Below are 17,317 nucleotides of genomic sequence, written 5' to 3' on the forward strand. Positions count from 1 at the left end.
TTATTTATGTAGCTCATAAAATACAGTAATCACCGCTCAAAGTGCTGCACATAAAAAAAAAAAAACCCTGATGGAACGGAAAAACATACAAATTAAAACTCAGCTCGCAAACACTACATTTAAAATACAGTGAACACTATTTTAAAACTAGAATTTCAAAATAACTAAACTAAAACACAATGAAGAAGAAGCTTGTGTTAAACGCCAGCATAAATAAATGTGTTTTTAAAAGTGACTTAAAACACAAACATATTAAACAAGTTCCTAAAGTTGATGAAATGCTTATTTAAAAAAATGACTTAAGTCTGCACCATCTGGCCTTTACATTTGCAATGCATCTTTATGCAACATTTATGAGTGTGTAAGGGATTCCCACAGAGAAGAACTTTATGAGATTTTCGTGTTAAATCTGTAAACCTCTGGAACGTTGAGCCATAAAACTGACAGAGGAAAGTTCAAAAGATGACTAAACCTTTTGCTCGTGTCGTTTGTCACTGTGACCTGCTATCTTAAGTGCAGGCGACGGTGAATGATTCATCGTTGTACGGTGATGCAAAAATACCGTACAATGCGTTTAAAGACTGTAATACTGGTACGCATGTGATGTTTCAAGTCCTGAACTCAGGCTTTGCTACTTTCTTGATGGTTGAGCTGTAAAACAAAATTGAGCAGTAATAACTGAGCATTGGGGAACATTGTGACACCGAAAACATCAGAAGCACATTTGTGATCACGCAAATTGAAGTTGAAAATAAGACTAAGAAGAATGCACTCACTGTAAGAAGGTTTGGTCCGGTTGGCATCCATGTTTGGTTCTCTACACGCAGCTGCTTGACTCTGCTCTGCAAGTAATGCACAAGTTGTAATGAGGCCACGTCTGAGGGGCTGTGGGGGGCGGCAGCGTAAACGTGGGGGGCGGCAGCGTAAACGTGGCTCAAGCAGTCGGAATGCTGACGGAAAGAAAATGAAATATTTCCGTACACTTTCTTCGTGCTGCTTGTAATTTCCTGAGCGTTGGTACCTTTGCACTAAGCTTTCTCTGACCCTCCATTCGGAGCTTTTCCTCTTCACTCGTTGACGTCTTTCTGAAAAAGAAGCAAAATCACACATTTGGTGAATAAGCATTTGCGATTTCTGAACACTGGAGGTGTTAGCTTAGCTGACATACATACTGCTAATCAATATATATCATTGTGAAATATCAGTGTGTGAGTGGAGGTGAGATCATGCTGGTTAGAAGAAGTATTAGTTGCAAACTATTTTTTCAACAGGTTTATACAATTCCATTTACCTGCCCCTTAATAACTTTGTTCTGCACCTGTGGGATAACAAAAATGAATGACACACTTTAAATCTCTAATACAAGAGGCCTATCTAATTCCTACATTCAAAAAAAAATATGTATGATTGTTTATTTAATATTGCACATTTATTGATTTGTGATTTTGCTAGCTCTAATCAAAAAATAAATAAATCATGAAATATTTTACTCCGTTTGTAGTAATCTCTATACGTGTTTCATTTTTTTTTTAAATTGAAAGAGTATTCAAATTATTACACCTGTATGTATTTATGTATGAAGATGAAACAGATTTGAAAAGGGAATCAAGCCAAAAATGTTCTTTACAATAATGTTCTATACGCGCAGCCCTGCTATAGTCTAAACACGGCATTCTGATTAATATTGCGTTTGTGGAATATAAAGTAAGGCACAAAATCTACCCATTTTTACCCATCTCATGGGGCGGCCATTTTGCCATTTGCTGTAGACTGGAAATGACATCACAGTGCTTAAGTGCTTAAGTAATGACCAATCATGGCTGACATGTTTTCTGAGTTAGTTTGGTCATGTGACGTTCACAAGCTGAGCCATGATTGGTTGTTACTTGAGCCCTGAGCAACTGTGATGTCATTTTCAATCAACAGCAAGACACAAAATGGTCGCCCCCTGAAAGTGGCCATTTTGATAATTCATATTCCACAAACGCAATATTAATCAGAATCCTGTGTTTGGACTAGTGGGCGGTGCGTACAAATTATAACAATGTTTTTTGATGACTTCCCCTTTAAATACTCCCAATACTTGCACTGGACTCAAATACACTTGTGCTTTCTAAATACATGATATCAAAATTTGATAGCACTTTAAAGTATAACAGTGTATACAGTTCTTGTTCTGCACTGATTAGCATAGCAACTATGCCTTGAAGACTAATTAATCAGTTTTCCAAGTGTTAAAAGCAACAACAACAAAAAAAATAAAAATTTGTTGCATTTTGAGACACATTTGTCCCTGTTATGTATGTCACCTTTCCAGTTCAGCTGTCAACTCTTCCTCAAACTTGCAGGCCAGTCGAGCGGTGGTCTGTTCCTTCCACTGGGTCATGTTCCTCTGGACTTGTCGCAGTTCCAAGTCTTTGGCCTCCAGCTGCTTGCGAAGCGACGCCTCCAGTCCTCCGGCACTCACATGGCACCATTTCAAACTACTGAGCTCCTCAATGTGCTCCTGGGGCCATGAAATTGAACATTTGTATCATCCAGCCGCCCATTTTTGTGTACACTCAGGCCAGTTTTTAAGAAAAAAAAACACACACACACAAGTTGTATGTGTAAGGAAGTGTTGTACCTGAATGAGACGTTCCTTCAGAGAATCCAAGGCTTGGTTTCGTTCCGTCCTCATCTGTTCCCTCTGAATCCTCAACTCTTGTTTCTGGAAACAAAACCGTATGAAGTTAGCTGTCTATAAACTGGGATGCATGTGAATGTGCACTCAAAGCAAACCATACCTTGTCTTTGAGCAGCTGTTCACTTGCTTGCCTTTGAGAATCTAACTCTTGATGCAGATACTCAAGCAGATGTTTCAAGGGGTCTCGTTGAGCTTTTAGTTGCGTAAGAGCCTCATCAATGGTAGAGCTGAAGCATACAATAGATTTGTCAGTAATGTCACTCAACCAGAGATTCCCAACTCGAGGGTCTGGACCCAAGAGATGTTTGAGGATCGATAGTAAAAAAAAATTGCTCCCCTGGTTTATTACATTTTGATGTAATCAAAGTTAACTCATTCACTGCCATTGACGGCTATAGATGTCAAAAACCTATTTTAACTATTTCTATTACATACAACATTTTTTTCCACTTTTGTTAACAAGAGTATGAAAACCTAGAAGAAAAATGCCTAATATACATTTAGATATAAATATATATAGATATAAAATTTGCGATTAATTGCTAACTAGTGAAGTCTGACACCCCTCATTTTTAAAATAATCTTATATATATATATATATATATATATATATATATATATATATATATATATATATATATATATATATATATATATATATATATATATATATAATCAAGTAATCATTTGGAGCCATTTTTTTCAATGTATAACAGTCCAAATCCTCTGATTTCAGCATATCAACTGTGACTGATTTCTGTAGTCCTTCATTTAAAAAAGAAAGAAAGAAAAGATTATTAAAAATTAGGGGCGTTAGGCAATAAAAAGTTTGAATTGTAATTAATCGAATGACTTCACTAGTTAACGCACGATGAATCAAAATTTTCATATCTGTTCAAAATGTACAATGAAAAAAAATCTAAGTTTTCATACTCTTGTTAACAAAAGTGGAAAAAAATGTTAAACTAATAGAAATAGTTCAAATGGATTTTTGACGTCTATAGCCGCCAATGGCAGTGAATGAGTTAAGAACTGCGCAGCGAACTAATTTGTACAGTGGCGTAATAATACGCCACCTTGCAACACATGAAGGTACAATTAGTTTCCGTTTTTCCACTTTTGTTTGTTTGAGCAGCTATGATGTCATTTTCAGTCGACAGCAAGTGGCAAAATGGCCGCCCCGACGAGATTGATTAAAAAAGGGGTGGATTTTGCTGCTTAACTCATGGCTGGCCTCCAGGACGACTAGATTTCTCATTAATATTCTATATGTAAATACCGGTAAGCTTTGCTCTGATTGGATCATTCTTCTCCTTTATGACAAGTGAGAACTGCTGCAATAAAAAATAAAAAAAAGAGTAAATTCTGAGAGGCAAAATGTACCTGGGAGGGAGCTGCACACTATTTTGTTGGCCTGCGTTCTTCTCTATCAAGAAGTGTAGAAAGTCACACTCAGCCAGCAGTTTCTGAGCCCACACCCCGAGCTGCTGCTCCTGCTCAGCTCTGGCTTCATTATGGCTGATCTGCTGCTCTTCAAGCATCTTGCGAATCTTCTCCGTTTCTCCCTTGGCCTGCTCAAGCTGCTGCACAGTCTTCTCACTTTCCTATGAAATACATCTATTTGTTAGCTCTTCTGATGTACATATACACACGGGGGGGGGGGGGGGGTCTGGTTGTGTTTATACCCAGCTAGCTAGCTGTGAATTTTGAGCATTTTGTGCTAACAATTGGTTAACTGTGGGCCCCATGGATCAAGGTTGAAATCCCACTTCAAGTGGACAGCCCACTGGCTGAATATATCATGTGTTGTGCCTTCTTTCAGAGATGATCTTGTACCTGCATCATGTGTTCCTGCAACTTTTCCAGCTGCTCCTGCTGCTCCTGCTTGAGTGACCTGCAAACGACCGAGAGCAGAGAGTCCTGCTCCTGCTGCTGCATGCTGCGCTCAGCCTCCAGCTCCTGCACTCTCTTATGGAAGTGAACGTGACAACTGATGTGATTGGAAACGGATCGAGGATTGAAGCCGGATTGTAGAAAGACAACGTACATTTTGCAGCTCGGCCACTTGATGCTGAAGTGTAAGCGCGTTGTTCTTCTCTCGTTGCGTGTCGCTGCTGGCTGTTTCCAGGCTCCTCCTGTTCTGCTCTTCCAGTAAGCCACAGTGGAAGTGTACAGCTGCAATCTTGTCGGCCTCACACTTCCTCCTCTCCTCATCTATGGCTTTGTGCACCTGAACGAAAGAGAGTACAGTGTTCACGAAATGTCACCATGAAGCGTTTCGTCCCGAGGTTCATGGTACCTTCTGTAATGTTTCCGCATGTAGCTCTTCTTCACGTTTCCTTGACTCCTCCTTCTGGTGCTCCAGTGAATTCTTCACCGCCTTTGCTTCATCTTCCTTGAGCTGCCAATATTTGACCAATCACATATTTTCATGTACTCTGAAAACAGTTGGGTTAAAAATAACCCAACTATGGGTCAAAAATTGACCAATTCTTTATTTGGCCCAACTTTGGGTCATTTTGTATAAACAGCTCAGAAAGTTGGGTCTACTTGGGTCAATGTTACTCAACTGTCTGGGTTGTTTTGCAAAAAAAAAAAAAGAAGAAGAAAAAATCATCAAATTTTGTACTGTATAAAACAATCCAGGAAGTTTGGTCAGATTATCTACTTGGGTTAATTTGACCCAACTATGGGTAAAAAATGGACCGATTCTCTACTTGGGCCAATTTGACAAAACTTTCTAGGTTGTTTTGCACCAATAATAATAATAATAATAATAATAATAATAATGGGTATTTTTGTATAAAAAACACCCATAAAGTTGGGTCAGATCATTTACTTGGGTCAATTTGACCCAGAGAGTTGGGTCAGATCGCCTACATGGGTTAATTTGACCCAACTTTGGGTAAAAAATTGGGTAATTTTGTATAAAACAACCCAGAAAATTGGGTCAAATTGACCCATAAAGTGGATAAAGCATTTTTCATCCATAATTTTTAGAGTGTGCCTTAACTGTTTCTGCATTTTTCAGTCAGTCAGTCCGAATTCACCAACGATTAGCAAACAGGGATTTGGGGTGCAAGTTTGAGCTCTTCTGTTCTTGATCACAGTTTTTGCTAAATAAATTCACCCCCAAAAAATGATTGACTTAAATATGTTTTTGTTCTTCTTCATGATAAATATTTTGAATTTTTACTCTGGGGTGACTTTTAAGCCGATTTCTCACCTTTTGTATTTGCTGCTCATGAACGGAGACTAAATCGTTCCTCTGCTGCTTCAGCGCTGACTCCTGAAATATTTCATGAATGATTATCGTGACGATTCAGATTGTGAGGGAGAACTTCTACTTTGACAATTGTAAATGTTCACCATCATTGCGTGGGCGTGTTCTCTGGCTTCTTTAAGAGCACGCTGCTGCTGGCTTTTCATGAACTCCAGCTCTCCCTTCAGTCTGCCGCTTTCTGTTTTCAAGCCTCCATGCCGCTCCTGAACATCTCGCAGTTGTTGCTCCTTCTGGCCCAACATTTTCTCCAGCGTGTCCAACTCGACTGTGCATGCTTCAAGTTTTCCCTGGAGCTCCTTTACTTGACACTCGAGAGCCTAAGTGTGTGGGGGGGGGGGGGGGGGGGGGAGTGTTACACAGCCGCCATTGTGTAATTTGGTGGAATTAGAAGCACAATTCCAAATGAGTTGGGATAATTGGTCAAAGAGTCACCTCTGCCTGCTTCATTTTCTGCTTCTGTGTCTCCTCTAGATGATAACATCTGATCCTCAGTGAAGTCTCTGCCTCTGAGGCCCTCCGGAGTTCCTCACAAGTTTGTTCCAGCGTCTGTTAAACGCAATATTAACACTAAAATACAGACTCGGAATATTTCTTTTGATCTCACCTGTTGCATGGATTCCCGATTCTCTCTTGCCCGTCGTTTCTCAGAGAATAGTTCAGCTTTGACGTGAGCCAACTGTATCTCCATCGCTCGCCTCTCCAGCTCAGACATCACTGTGTTGGTCTGTTGTGAAGAAGTTGAATTCATTTATTAACTCATTCACTGCCATTGACGGCTATTGACGTCAAAAATTCATTTTTAACTACTTTTATTAGTTTAACATTCTTTCCCACTTTTGTTAACAAGAGTATGAAAACCTATAATTTTTTATTGTATATTTAGAACAGATATAAAATGTGTGATTAATGGTGAGTTAACTAGTTAAGTCATGCGATTAATTATAATTACAAATTTTAATCCCTGCCGCCACCTAATTTGTAATAATGTTTTCTTTTCTTTATTAATTCATTAATTGCCATTGACGGCTATAAACGTAAAAAATCATTTAAGCTATTTCTATTAGTTTAGCATTTTTTCCACTTTTGTTGACAAGAGTATGAAAACCTAGAATTTTTTTATTGTTCATTTAGAACAGATATAAAAATGTTTGATTAATCGTGAGTTAACTAGTGAAGTTAACAAGTCAATAGTTACCATTAAACAATGTAATCGCCTGTTGCCCCTAAGTTTTAATAAACCTTTTTTTTTTTTAAATAAATTTATGGCAGCGAACGAGTTAATTAGTGAATTGTGTCAAGAAAATAGCTGCTATTGTTGAAACAATGTGACCACCTTCTCCATGCAGGACAGCTGCTTGAGTTGTTCTTTCGTCATCAGTTGTTCTTGCAAATTTCGGACTTCACAGATGTAGGACTCTTTTTGCCTCTCAAGCTTCTGCAGCTGGCAACTATTAGACACACGTCGTTGACATAAATGTGTCTCACTGCTGACAGTGTTTGAATTCCTACCTTAATGAGTCTATCTGTGCCTTACAATCCTTCAGCAAAGCTTCTAAATGCCTCTTCTCTGTTTCCAGGTGGCCAGTTTCTGCACTCAGTCGCTCTAGATCCTGAAAGGCACGCTGAGGGGGGAAAAAAAACAATCTTAAAGTAGAACATGCTTTCAATTTATCAGATAAAAGTCTGAAAGAATGTTTATACTTACCTTTCTTCTTAGTTGCATCTCAGAAAGGGAGAGTTCAACCTCCGTTAAATGTGACTTTTTCATACGTAGTGTCTCCTCCTCTTTCGCGCATCTCTATATCAGACACGCACAACGATGTTTTTTGTTGATGCGCGGCGGACCGAATGGCCGCCGTTTGGCAGCAACGTACTTGTCTGAGGGAGGAGAGACGTTCGCTCATCTTCTCCCAAGCCGAGTGCATCTTCTCGGACGCTTTCTCAAGCTTGGAGCGCCTGCTCCGGTTTCCGTTTGATTCTTCTTCAGTGACCTTGTCATCGTCCTCTATAGAATTAGTTCTGAAGTGACGAAAAATCAAACCTGTATAAGATCACATCGAGACAAATATGCCGAGTGTGCTTTTATGTGCGGCTCCCCTCTTTTTACCTGCACATATGCTGTGTTTTGAGATGAGTACTTTTGTTTTGGACAGCTCCTGTGGGTCTTTCAACTTTGCAGACAGAACATTAGTCAACATTAAGGGGGGTTCATATGGACAAAATATGCGCTCTTCACACATTTACTTTTTCATAATATATTTTGCATGTACGGAGAAGATACACTATCCTAACCCAACAACAAAATAACAACATACTTTTTTTGGTTTGTTCTTTTTTTCTTTCTTTTTTTTTACGACGCAAAGGGCTCTGATGCGTAAAAATTACTATTCAAGACAGAACAAAAATTGTGAACTGCAAACCAGCATTAATTGCAATAACTTATTTTTTTCCATAAAAACAAACTCACTCAAAATTTGTATTTTTATTCAGGTAGGCTGACTATTTGTCCTGCATATCATTCCAAATCGGCCTACTTCCGTTGACGTATGAGGCAGTATAAGACCCAGTGTATGTGCAACTAAGCCATGTCTGCCATCTAGTGGTGAATGTGATATTACAACTTCAAATGATAGCCTACTCCTGCATACTCATTCAGCAAAGGTTTTTCACATGTTGTAGTTTTGTATTTATTTATTTTTTAATATTTGGGGGTTTTGCTTTTTTTTTTACCCCTTGGATTTTTTCCATATACATATACTAGATGTTTATCAGTGTATTTTAAAGAATTTTATGGATTTGTAAAATTAATAAAAACATTTGTTTACATTTCCCCCCAGAGTGTGGTTGTGGACCATTGCCCATCCCTGCTCCCCCCCTCCTGTCAACTCTTACCAGCTCGTCTGTGGAGGTGCTGCCTGACTTGGTCTGTGCAGACGGAATCAAGGTCACTGTCAATAGACACTGTGTCAAAATTCCACACAGGCACTCCTGGACACAAAGTATAGTTTTGTGAAGTACAGACATGCTAACTACTAGGCCAGTGTGTTGCACATGATAATAAACCTATTGTTAATTATATTAAGTAATTTACTGCCATTGACGTCTATTAACGTCAAAAATTCATTTGAACTATTTCTATTAGTGTAACATTTTTTTCTCACTTTTGTTAAGAGTATGAAAACCTAGAACAATTTTTTATTGTACATTTAGAATAGATATAAAAAAAAAAAAGATTAATCGTAAGTTAATTAGTGAAGTCATGCGATTAATTACAATTAAAAAAAAATCACTTGTCGCCCCTAATTTTTAATAATCTTTTTTTTTTTTTATGAATTTATGGCAGTGAATGAGTTAATACCGCCCTGACAGCATTTTCAAAACTGATCCTTGTTGCCTTTGTAAAGATACAACTCCAGTGTTGGGGCTCATGAGAATGTAGAGGTGCATGTAAACAGTAGTGTGTGTTCAGTACCTGCTAAGCACCTGGCGCTCGGAGAAGAAATGTGCTTTGGGTTTTGATGTTCCTTTTCAACCTCTGTGCTGCAGAAGACTGAAAGAAATGTGTCAAATGAAAGCTCCGTCGCTCAATCGACACGACTGACATCAGCAGGACTCTTTTCTCACCGACGTGTGAAGTTTCAGATGTTTCAGAACATCTTTCTAGTTCCTCAATTTGTTCTGGCCTGAATTGGAAAATGGCAACGCGAGCTGTGTCTTTACTACTTTTCACATTTGTAGTTGCTTCACTTCCGACACCATTTTGACTGTTTCGGTGGCTCAGGCAAGGGTCACCGTTAGAGGTCATCAAAGTCCTTTCAGCCTCCTCCTCTTTGTCGAGCTCTCGAACGCGCTCCTCTGGCAATGGCAGTACAAGCATCTCCTCTCTGAAGCACCTCACAAAATCTTCCGTGCAAATACTTTGGGACGGAGGATGAGGGTCGCTTGACATTGTCGCTTGCTTGCAGGTGTCTCCAAGAAGTCTCTCTAGTCTCCACATGACCTGTTCCTTGTGAGACTCCATATGAACTTTGCTGCTTGTCCATACGTCCAGTTCCCACGTGGCCACTTCATGTGTTGCAGGAACCACGGAGTGAAGAAGAGTGTCATCATTTTTAGATGTTCAAACTGGGGCAACATTGAAAGGAATTCATTTGTTCATTTAAATTTCAGGTTCATGTAATATATAAATATATATATATATATTTTTTTTTTTGCGGATTGCTATTAATCTCACCATAATCTATGCAAAATAATATTTTTTTAATATAAATAAAATAAATAAATTAAATCTAAAAAAAATTAAAAAAGATATTTTAAACATAAAAAATAATAATATAATACAAAATACAATTAAGATGAATAAAGAGTAATTCCTGTTGAACGCAAGTGACATCTTATCTTACCTGCTGTTCGATCCACTGCTGGAGTGACTTGGAGATCCAGACAAGACATGGGGGAGTCGTTTGTGTGGGACACTGTGCTGCCAAGACCTGTGTCTTTACTCAGACATTGACTCAACCGAAATGGTGCTGAACACAAACAGGTGTCTACTACAGCCTATGTCGACATAACACTCAAATATTTCATGTAGGTGTTACCTGAATCGATGTCATGCTGCTGATGCTTGACCTGTGAGTATTTATTCAATCAGGTTTATTTTTTTCACTGACTATATTGTAAGTTTGATTTAGAACAGAAAATGACAGACTTGCAGCTTCCCCAGCTGAGCATCGATGGCATCCAGCAGGACGTCACAGGGGTCCGATCTGAGAGGTGGTCGACCTGGTTCAAACTCACTCCTGCTGTGGTGGAGCTCTTAGTTGAGCACAAAAAACACACACACAACATTTCTATAACGCGGACGCACAAACATATCGACTGTACTTAATAATGGCAGACCTGAGTGAAATTCATCCTCGTCCCCTCCGTCATGCCTGCGCTGATCCATATTATACAACAGTAAGGCTGATGGCCGGGCCACAATGTTGCTCGGTTGTCATGGAAACCAAAGTTACAAATCACGCCCAGGCATCCACACGCTGACTGAATGACTTGATTTGGTTTCTACTGCTTGATAAAATTATACTAACGATGTTGAGAAAGCATAGCGGCTTAAACTTACTTACGAGGGCAAGCACAATATCACACAAGTTCACAGCGGCTGCGGCGGGTCGCGATGAACTGGGGGCATCTGGTGGTTGCCATAGAAACTGCGCGCGAGCGATTCAAATTTTAGCTAGCAAACAATGGAAAGGAGCGTTGACAGGGCACAAAGTGCAAACGTAAAGAAGTGGAAAAATTGAAAGTTTTGTTGAATGTCTGAATCCCATTTTATAAAAGGCCTTATTTCATTTCATTTCTCAATAAGCATATAGCTACTTTATCGAGACCCCGGGTGGGCAAACTTTGATTTTTAAAACGTGCAGGTCATTGTGTAGATGTATTTTTTCTTTTTCATATAAAAAAAAAAGGGGGGTCTCTAGCGTGAGAGAGAGGGAAATGTGGATGTAAAAAAATGTTTTAATAATAGGGCACAATGTTTTCTAACATGTTACAGACCAAGCCAGTATATGGATCGATACATTTATGGCGGAAAAATTTGTTAGTTTAATTTATAAGAAAAATTGACTCGTAGTTAAACTTGAAGTGGCCTTAGAAGTGTGTATCAAACTATAGCCCAAGAAGTAGCTCTTATAGTTTCAAAAACATTGGTGAGTACATCTCCCTCGTGTGATATTGCTTATTGTTGTTTCTTTGGTTTTCTTTAATCAATAAACAAAACCAAATGAACAAACAGTAAGTGAATTTTTTTTTTGCAGTACATAAATACTTTTTATTTGATGGAAGTATTGTTAGACTAAAATTTCAACAGTGTGGAAGAACAAAACTCAAACAAAACATTCCCACCCTGCACTTCAAACAATACTGTATACTTTTTGGGATGCAGTTCGCCATTAAATTTTCCATGTGGAGGCAGGCTCACAAAAATCCTTCGGATGACGTAAAATGTAACACTACTGAGACAAAAGGAAAAAAGAAAGAAAGAAAAGGAAGAAAACGACATATCCAGTGTCAACAACTTTGTTTTTATTGTTGTGCCTTGGTTGTTATAAGACAATATTATAAAGTGAGGGAAAAATACACAATTTATGTAAAAACAACAACCTCTAAATTCTAATTTACATCTGAATACACCTACAGTATGTGTATTAGGGAAGTCAGAGAAGTCAAGGCATGTCAGCAACCTTTGATATTTCTACCAGACCGCTGTCGTGTTGTGTTGAATTTCATTTTTACACAGATTAGTAAGATCAGCAGCATTTACCCCAAGCAAACCACAGGTCACAGTCCCAGTAGGATTTAGTTTGGACAAGGCAAGAACAACACATTTCCGTCTTGCACACGTCTGCAATTAAGCAGCTTCAAATGAGAAGAAAATGAGTGCCACAAAAACTGCCACATTATACATACAAACTGTATAAACATTAGAATAATGGCACCCATGAGAAGGTCAAGAGTAAAAACATCCAAAAATTAAAGCTGAAATTACACCGAGAGAAACATTAGAACCTTCTCAGTCAAGAAAGGGAAGGCAGATGAAAATCTTGTTTGGTGGACAGGACACTTCCACATACACTTTGGTTGTTTTTCCCTTTCTGCATGAGGCTGCAAATGGACTTTTGTGTGTCATTGCTACACATGTCTGATCCTGTACAGCCAAAGTCAACATCTATGAGCGTTCTCAGGATTATTAACACAAATGGATGCTGTTGATTCTTATTACCATTAAAATACAGCATGTTTTTGAAACTTGCTTTCTATTTGATAAGTTGTCATGTACTCAGCCTTATTATTATTATTATTCATCCGAACAAAGGAAACTGACATTTTTTCTACTTGTACAAGTGACAATGAGCTCCTTAATAAATAATAGGGATGTTCGAAACCATTTTTTTCAGACCGATATCAGTACAATTACTAAACTATTGAGTAGTCACAGATACCACTAGTACTTTTGATACATTTCCCCCCAAAAACAATGACATCATTTAAAATAAAATAAAATTCCCTTAACATTGCATGAAATTAATGCCAATTTTCCATTCGTCCAATTCCTAATTTCTTGTTCCTGATCGTAAAATGGCCACAGGGGGGCAGCCAATACTGGTATCGGCCACTGTCGTGAATACTGACACCTTGAAATAAGGCCGATACCGATGCTTGGTAGAAGTACTTGCACACCAGAATTAATAATATGACAATTTTAACTATATTAACTATATTAAAACTGGACCTTTTGAAAAGTTATCAAAGCAGGGAACACTGTCATGTCAGCAGATTTAAATGTAATCCATACAATTATTAAAAGTAATATGGTAAATTGGCGCAATGAGGCAATGTCAAATGTTGCCTTTACTAAATTAATAAGATTTTATCAGAATGAATTTGTTTTTGCCATAAAGCTGAAGATTTATTGGGAAGCGCTTGTGCTGTGTAATTCCCCAAAAGTATTAAAAAAAAAATCTGCAGTATTATTGATTGGAAGATGATGCTGTTTAAACCGTTTTCACTGATTGGGAAAAACTATCACAGCTAAAATGTCACCTGCTAAAAATCATCATCCATGTTTACCCCCCTATTATGCATATGTAGCACAGTGGTGTTGTGTTTGTTCTCATTTTTATATTCAGATCAATGCTAATTTACGACCGTGTTTCAAATATTCTGTACAGATAACTTAACTCTCATACTTTATTTTACAGTAGAATTTTCTTAGCACAAAATATTCACACAAGTAGACCAGATGGGACATACCTCTAGCTTTGAAATCTACGTTCCTACTAAGAATGACAAAAATGACTGTTTTCAAAGCAGATGTGTAGTGCACAGGCCAGTCAATTAAAGGCAAAAAAAACTGAGGCTACCTTCAAAAGCTGATTCCAGATCAGTGTACCCACTGGAACGGTGCTGAGCGTGGAGCAAAGGCCTCTGCGGCTTCTGCTAACAGGAACCAGCCCTGTTCTCTCTTTGACGACTTTTAACCCGCTGCCGACAGAGGCTCCATGCTCACGCAGTGCCAATGGAATAAACTACAGTACAAAGTGGAGAGTGAGGAGCAAGTGGATAATGCTGGAAGCACTCAGCTCGGATGCGATGCTGTGGGAGAGCACCAAAAACCCAAGAGAAAGCACATTTCTTAACAGGAACACAAAAGATAAGTTTGAGGTCTCACTTAATGCACAGTGAATAGTGAGATGCCTAATATGGATGCACTGCAACGGAATAATATTGAATGTAAAAGTGGGACTGACTACTATAGCGCTTTCACGAATATGAAGCCAGAATTGCGTTTGTTACATTCAAGCTGGACTGTTTTCCAGCATGAATGCTGAATTGCCTTCGCAAACGAGTCCTTGAGAACAATTTTGAGTGTTGGCAGTGATGCATTTGAACACAAACTAGGTCAGTCGGGGGAAAGCGGAGATTACTTGTTACTTTAGATGCGGAAAATTTATTAATTCATTATTACAAAATCAAGCCTGTTTTGGTTACTTTCCTACTAAATACTTGCAAGGACAGGTTCATATTAGCCTCATCGCTAAAGAGATGCTTCAGTAGTATTTGCATGTGCAGGAAATGAAATGCAGCATTCTGATCAAGTCTCACTGAGTCAACACATAAATAAGACGGAGAGTTGAAACAGGTATACAATTTCTCTCACTTTCAATGTATCCGCCATTGTCGCAAACCATCTGTTTGTTCGTATTCATTTCTCATGAAAGTATGTTATAATGCCAAATTGGCAATTTTGTTTGTTAGAACTACACACTAACTCACTCTATCCTACCGTGGCACTGAAATAACATTTGGGAGTGAATAAATGAAAAGGTTGTGATAAACCTGGCCTATAAATTAGATTACAACTCAAATTAAAAATCTTGTTTTAAAATCCGATTAAAACCTGTTATGTTCTGTTGACTGACTACAAAAATAACCAATTTGTTATGCAAGTTTAGCACTAATAACAACTTGTGAAAAATTGAGAACTCATTTTAGGTTTACAAACGATGCTCGCTGAAACACACTTGAAGACTGACATTGTGTTTTTTTTTAACAGTTTGGTTAAAAATAACCTTTTTGTGGGTCAAAAACGGACAGATCATCTACGTGGGTCAAAAATTGGGTAATTTTCTATAAAACAACCGACCAAGTTGGGTTGGATCCTCGACTTAGGTCAATTTGACCCAAAAAATGAGGGCCTTTTTTAAATTTATTTTTTTATAAATAAAACAACCCCAAAAGTTGGGTCAGATTCAATTTCAATCAATTTGACCCAAAATTTGGTAAACAATTTTTGGGGTCAGGACCCATAATGTTGGATGGGATACTCTACTTGGGTTTATTTGACCCAACTCTAGGTATTTTTGTTGTTGTCATTTTGCATTAAAAAAAACCCCAGAAAGTTGGGTCAGATACACTACTTGGGTTCATTTAACCCAACACTGGGTCAACAATTGGGTAATTTTGTATAAAACAACCCCGAAAGTGGGGTTAAATTGAACCATGAGGTGGATTGGTCCATTTTTGATCCATAATTGGGTTTCTTTTGACCCAACAATTTTTAGAGTGCACAACACCTCATCAGGTGTCTTTATCATGTTACACCTCCAACAGCATCACACATCCACACAGTGGGACATGTAAGGTAACATCCTATCATAGTTTCCATCTGTAAAGCAGTGCGAGTGTACATTAGGAGGTACGAAGAGTGTGTGTCACATTCACCATCTGATGCTCACAATGCTCCACATAGGGCTCATGAGCCTGCTACAGCACACTGCTAAAGGAGCCGAGACGGAGCGGCTCCGTGTCTCCTGAGGTTATGATACGGGGAAGCGTCCTGTGTTAGAATATATTGGGACACATGGTCCAGTCTTGTCTCTCCTTGGCCTCCCAGTAGCCCCCTTTGTACACAAAGTTGATCTCTCCGGTGACCGAGTCCCTCCTCTGTTGAAACCACAGGGGCCGGTAGCCTTCGTATTCTCGACCTGCCGAAAGGATGGCAGTTTGTTACGCGGCTGCCGTCATCAAGTCGCACCTTGGTTAAGAAGCCACACTTGCAAGCAATGTCCTCCATACACACACTATGTATACGAGAAGCAATCAGTCGCTGTGTGCTGCATTTGGGAATGCTCCAAATGTGAACCAGCTTCATGTTGCAGTGAAAGGTTTGAATGGTGTGCAAAACAAGATCTTAGATAAATAGAGAGTTGGAAAATATGCTAATTTCCTAGAGCTCTAACAAATTAAGCGTTAGCTTGCTCACACAGACACTTTACATCTATTTAAATACAAATTGTGAACAGTCTGACATGAACTTATAACATGTACGCAGGAAAAAACAACAACTTTTTCCTGATTCCATTTGTCAGAGACATGAAAGGAGACGTCATGCAGGTCCAACAATGGCAGAACACAAAGAAAACACACAGAAGATGTCCGTGTATGTGTGTGCGTCAACAGAGGGCCCAGAGTGACCCCCACTCACCAGAGTCATTATCACATTCTGACCACCGGGAGAGGGAGGGGAAAAAAGACAAGTCATGGATACATCAATACAATCTACCCAGCACACATGCGCACACACAAATAAATTATGGTTGTAGGTTGCAGTCGGGTAAAACTGCACCGCAAAGTACTGAGAGCAGATTTTTTATTACAGCTATTGATTATTTTGTGCAATGTCGATAGTTGTCACTAGAGGGCGCTAGGGCTCCACCTGACAATATACGGTGGTCACCACATTACTTTCCTTGAAATAACAACAACAAAAAATACTAATAGTGCAATAAAAATACAAACCTCTCTACGCAGTTCCCAACCTTCTAAACATTTGTTACACTTAATAAATTTAACTTTTAAAATGCAAAAAGAACAATACTGTAACTACCGAGCTGCAGGCTGCATTCACAAATGAATGTGAGCGGAGCATGTTCTGCGCCCCAGCAGCGGATGAGGATGACGGAATCTTGGCTAATAACTATGTTAAACTTTTTGTTAACAGTTTACCTTAGCTAGAATCCCGCGTTGCATTATAGTCAAAATTACAATCTTGGTGGATTAATGTGCCTTTTACACCCTTTGTGGTTCTTGTGCAACGAAAAAGTGAGTTGCCACGCTTCCTCTTGCTTCTTCTTGTTTATCATCACCTTCTTTTTCGTTGTCGTCTTCCAAACACTTCCCCTGGAAGTAGTCATGGCAACCAACTTTCGCATTGCACAACAATAACAACAAAGATTTAAAGGTATGGTCTGAAGTTTATCCGTTGCTGTTTGTAAAACACAACA

At 38.8% G+C, this 17,317-nt stretch overlaps 2 protein-coding genes across 6 annotated transcripts in view; both read right to left on the reverse strand.

Annotated features, from left to right (window-relative positions):
- Window positions 1-86: 86 nt before the first annotated feature.
- On the reverse strand, window positions 87-8,923 carry LOC147173963 (uncharacterized). The gene is made up of 21 exons (XM_086076451.1): window positions 8,862-8,923; window positions 8,077-8,140; window positions 7,844-7,988; window positions 7,675-7,767; window positions 7,479-7,591; window positions 7,303-7,417; window positions 6,574-6,693; window positions 6,402-6,515; window positions 6,056-6,286; window positions 5,913-5,975; window positions 4,986-5,087; window positions 4,734-4,916; window positions 4,523-4,654; window positions 4,070-4,290; window positions 2,787-2,913; window positions 2,627-2,710; window positions 2,310-2,506; window positions 1,292-1,318; window positions 1,022-1,085; window positions 777-950; window positions 87-651 (listed from the first exon to the last, which is right to left on the reverse strand). Exons 2-21 carry the CDS (start codon window positions 8,082-8,084, stop codon window positions 622-624), a joined length of 2,343 nt encoding a protein of 780 aa, XP_085932577.1. The 5' UTR covers window positions 8,085-8,140; window positions 8,862-8,923; the 3' UTR covers window positions 87-621.
- Window positions 8,924-12,036: 3,113 nt separating this feature from the next.
- osbp2b (oxysterol binding protein 2b) overlaps window positions 12,037-17,317 on the reverse strand; it is a 45,910-nt gene continuing 40,629 nt past the window's right edge. For 4 of the 5 annotated variants that reach the window (XM_086076469.1, XM_086076472.1, XM_086076473.1 and 1 more), the window contains 2 exons: window positions 16,519-16,536; window positions 12,037-16,018 (listed from right to left, as the gene is read on the reverse strand). In XM_086076469.1, coding sequence (XP_085932595.1) covers window positions 15,876-16,018; window positions 16,519-16,536 — 161 coding nt within the window. In that variant the 3' untranslated portion in view covers window positions 12,037-15,875. The remainder of the gene's footprint in view (window positions 16,019-16,518; window positions 16,537-17,317) is intronic. The other variant, XM_086076471.1, reaches the window with a different exon arrangement.

This window comes from Leptonotus elevatus, chromosome 5, assembly GCF_054856555.1.
Source record: "Leptonotus elevatus isolate MCC_2025b chromosome 5, RoL_Lele_1.0, whole genome shotgun sequence".
NCBI lineage: Eukaryota > Metazoa > Chordata > Actinopteri > Syngnathiformes > Syngnathidae > Leptonotus > Leptonotus elevatus.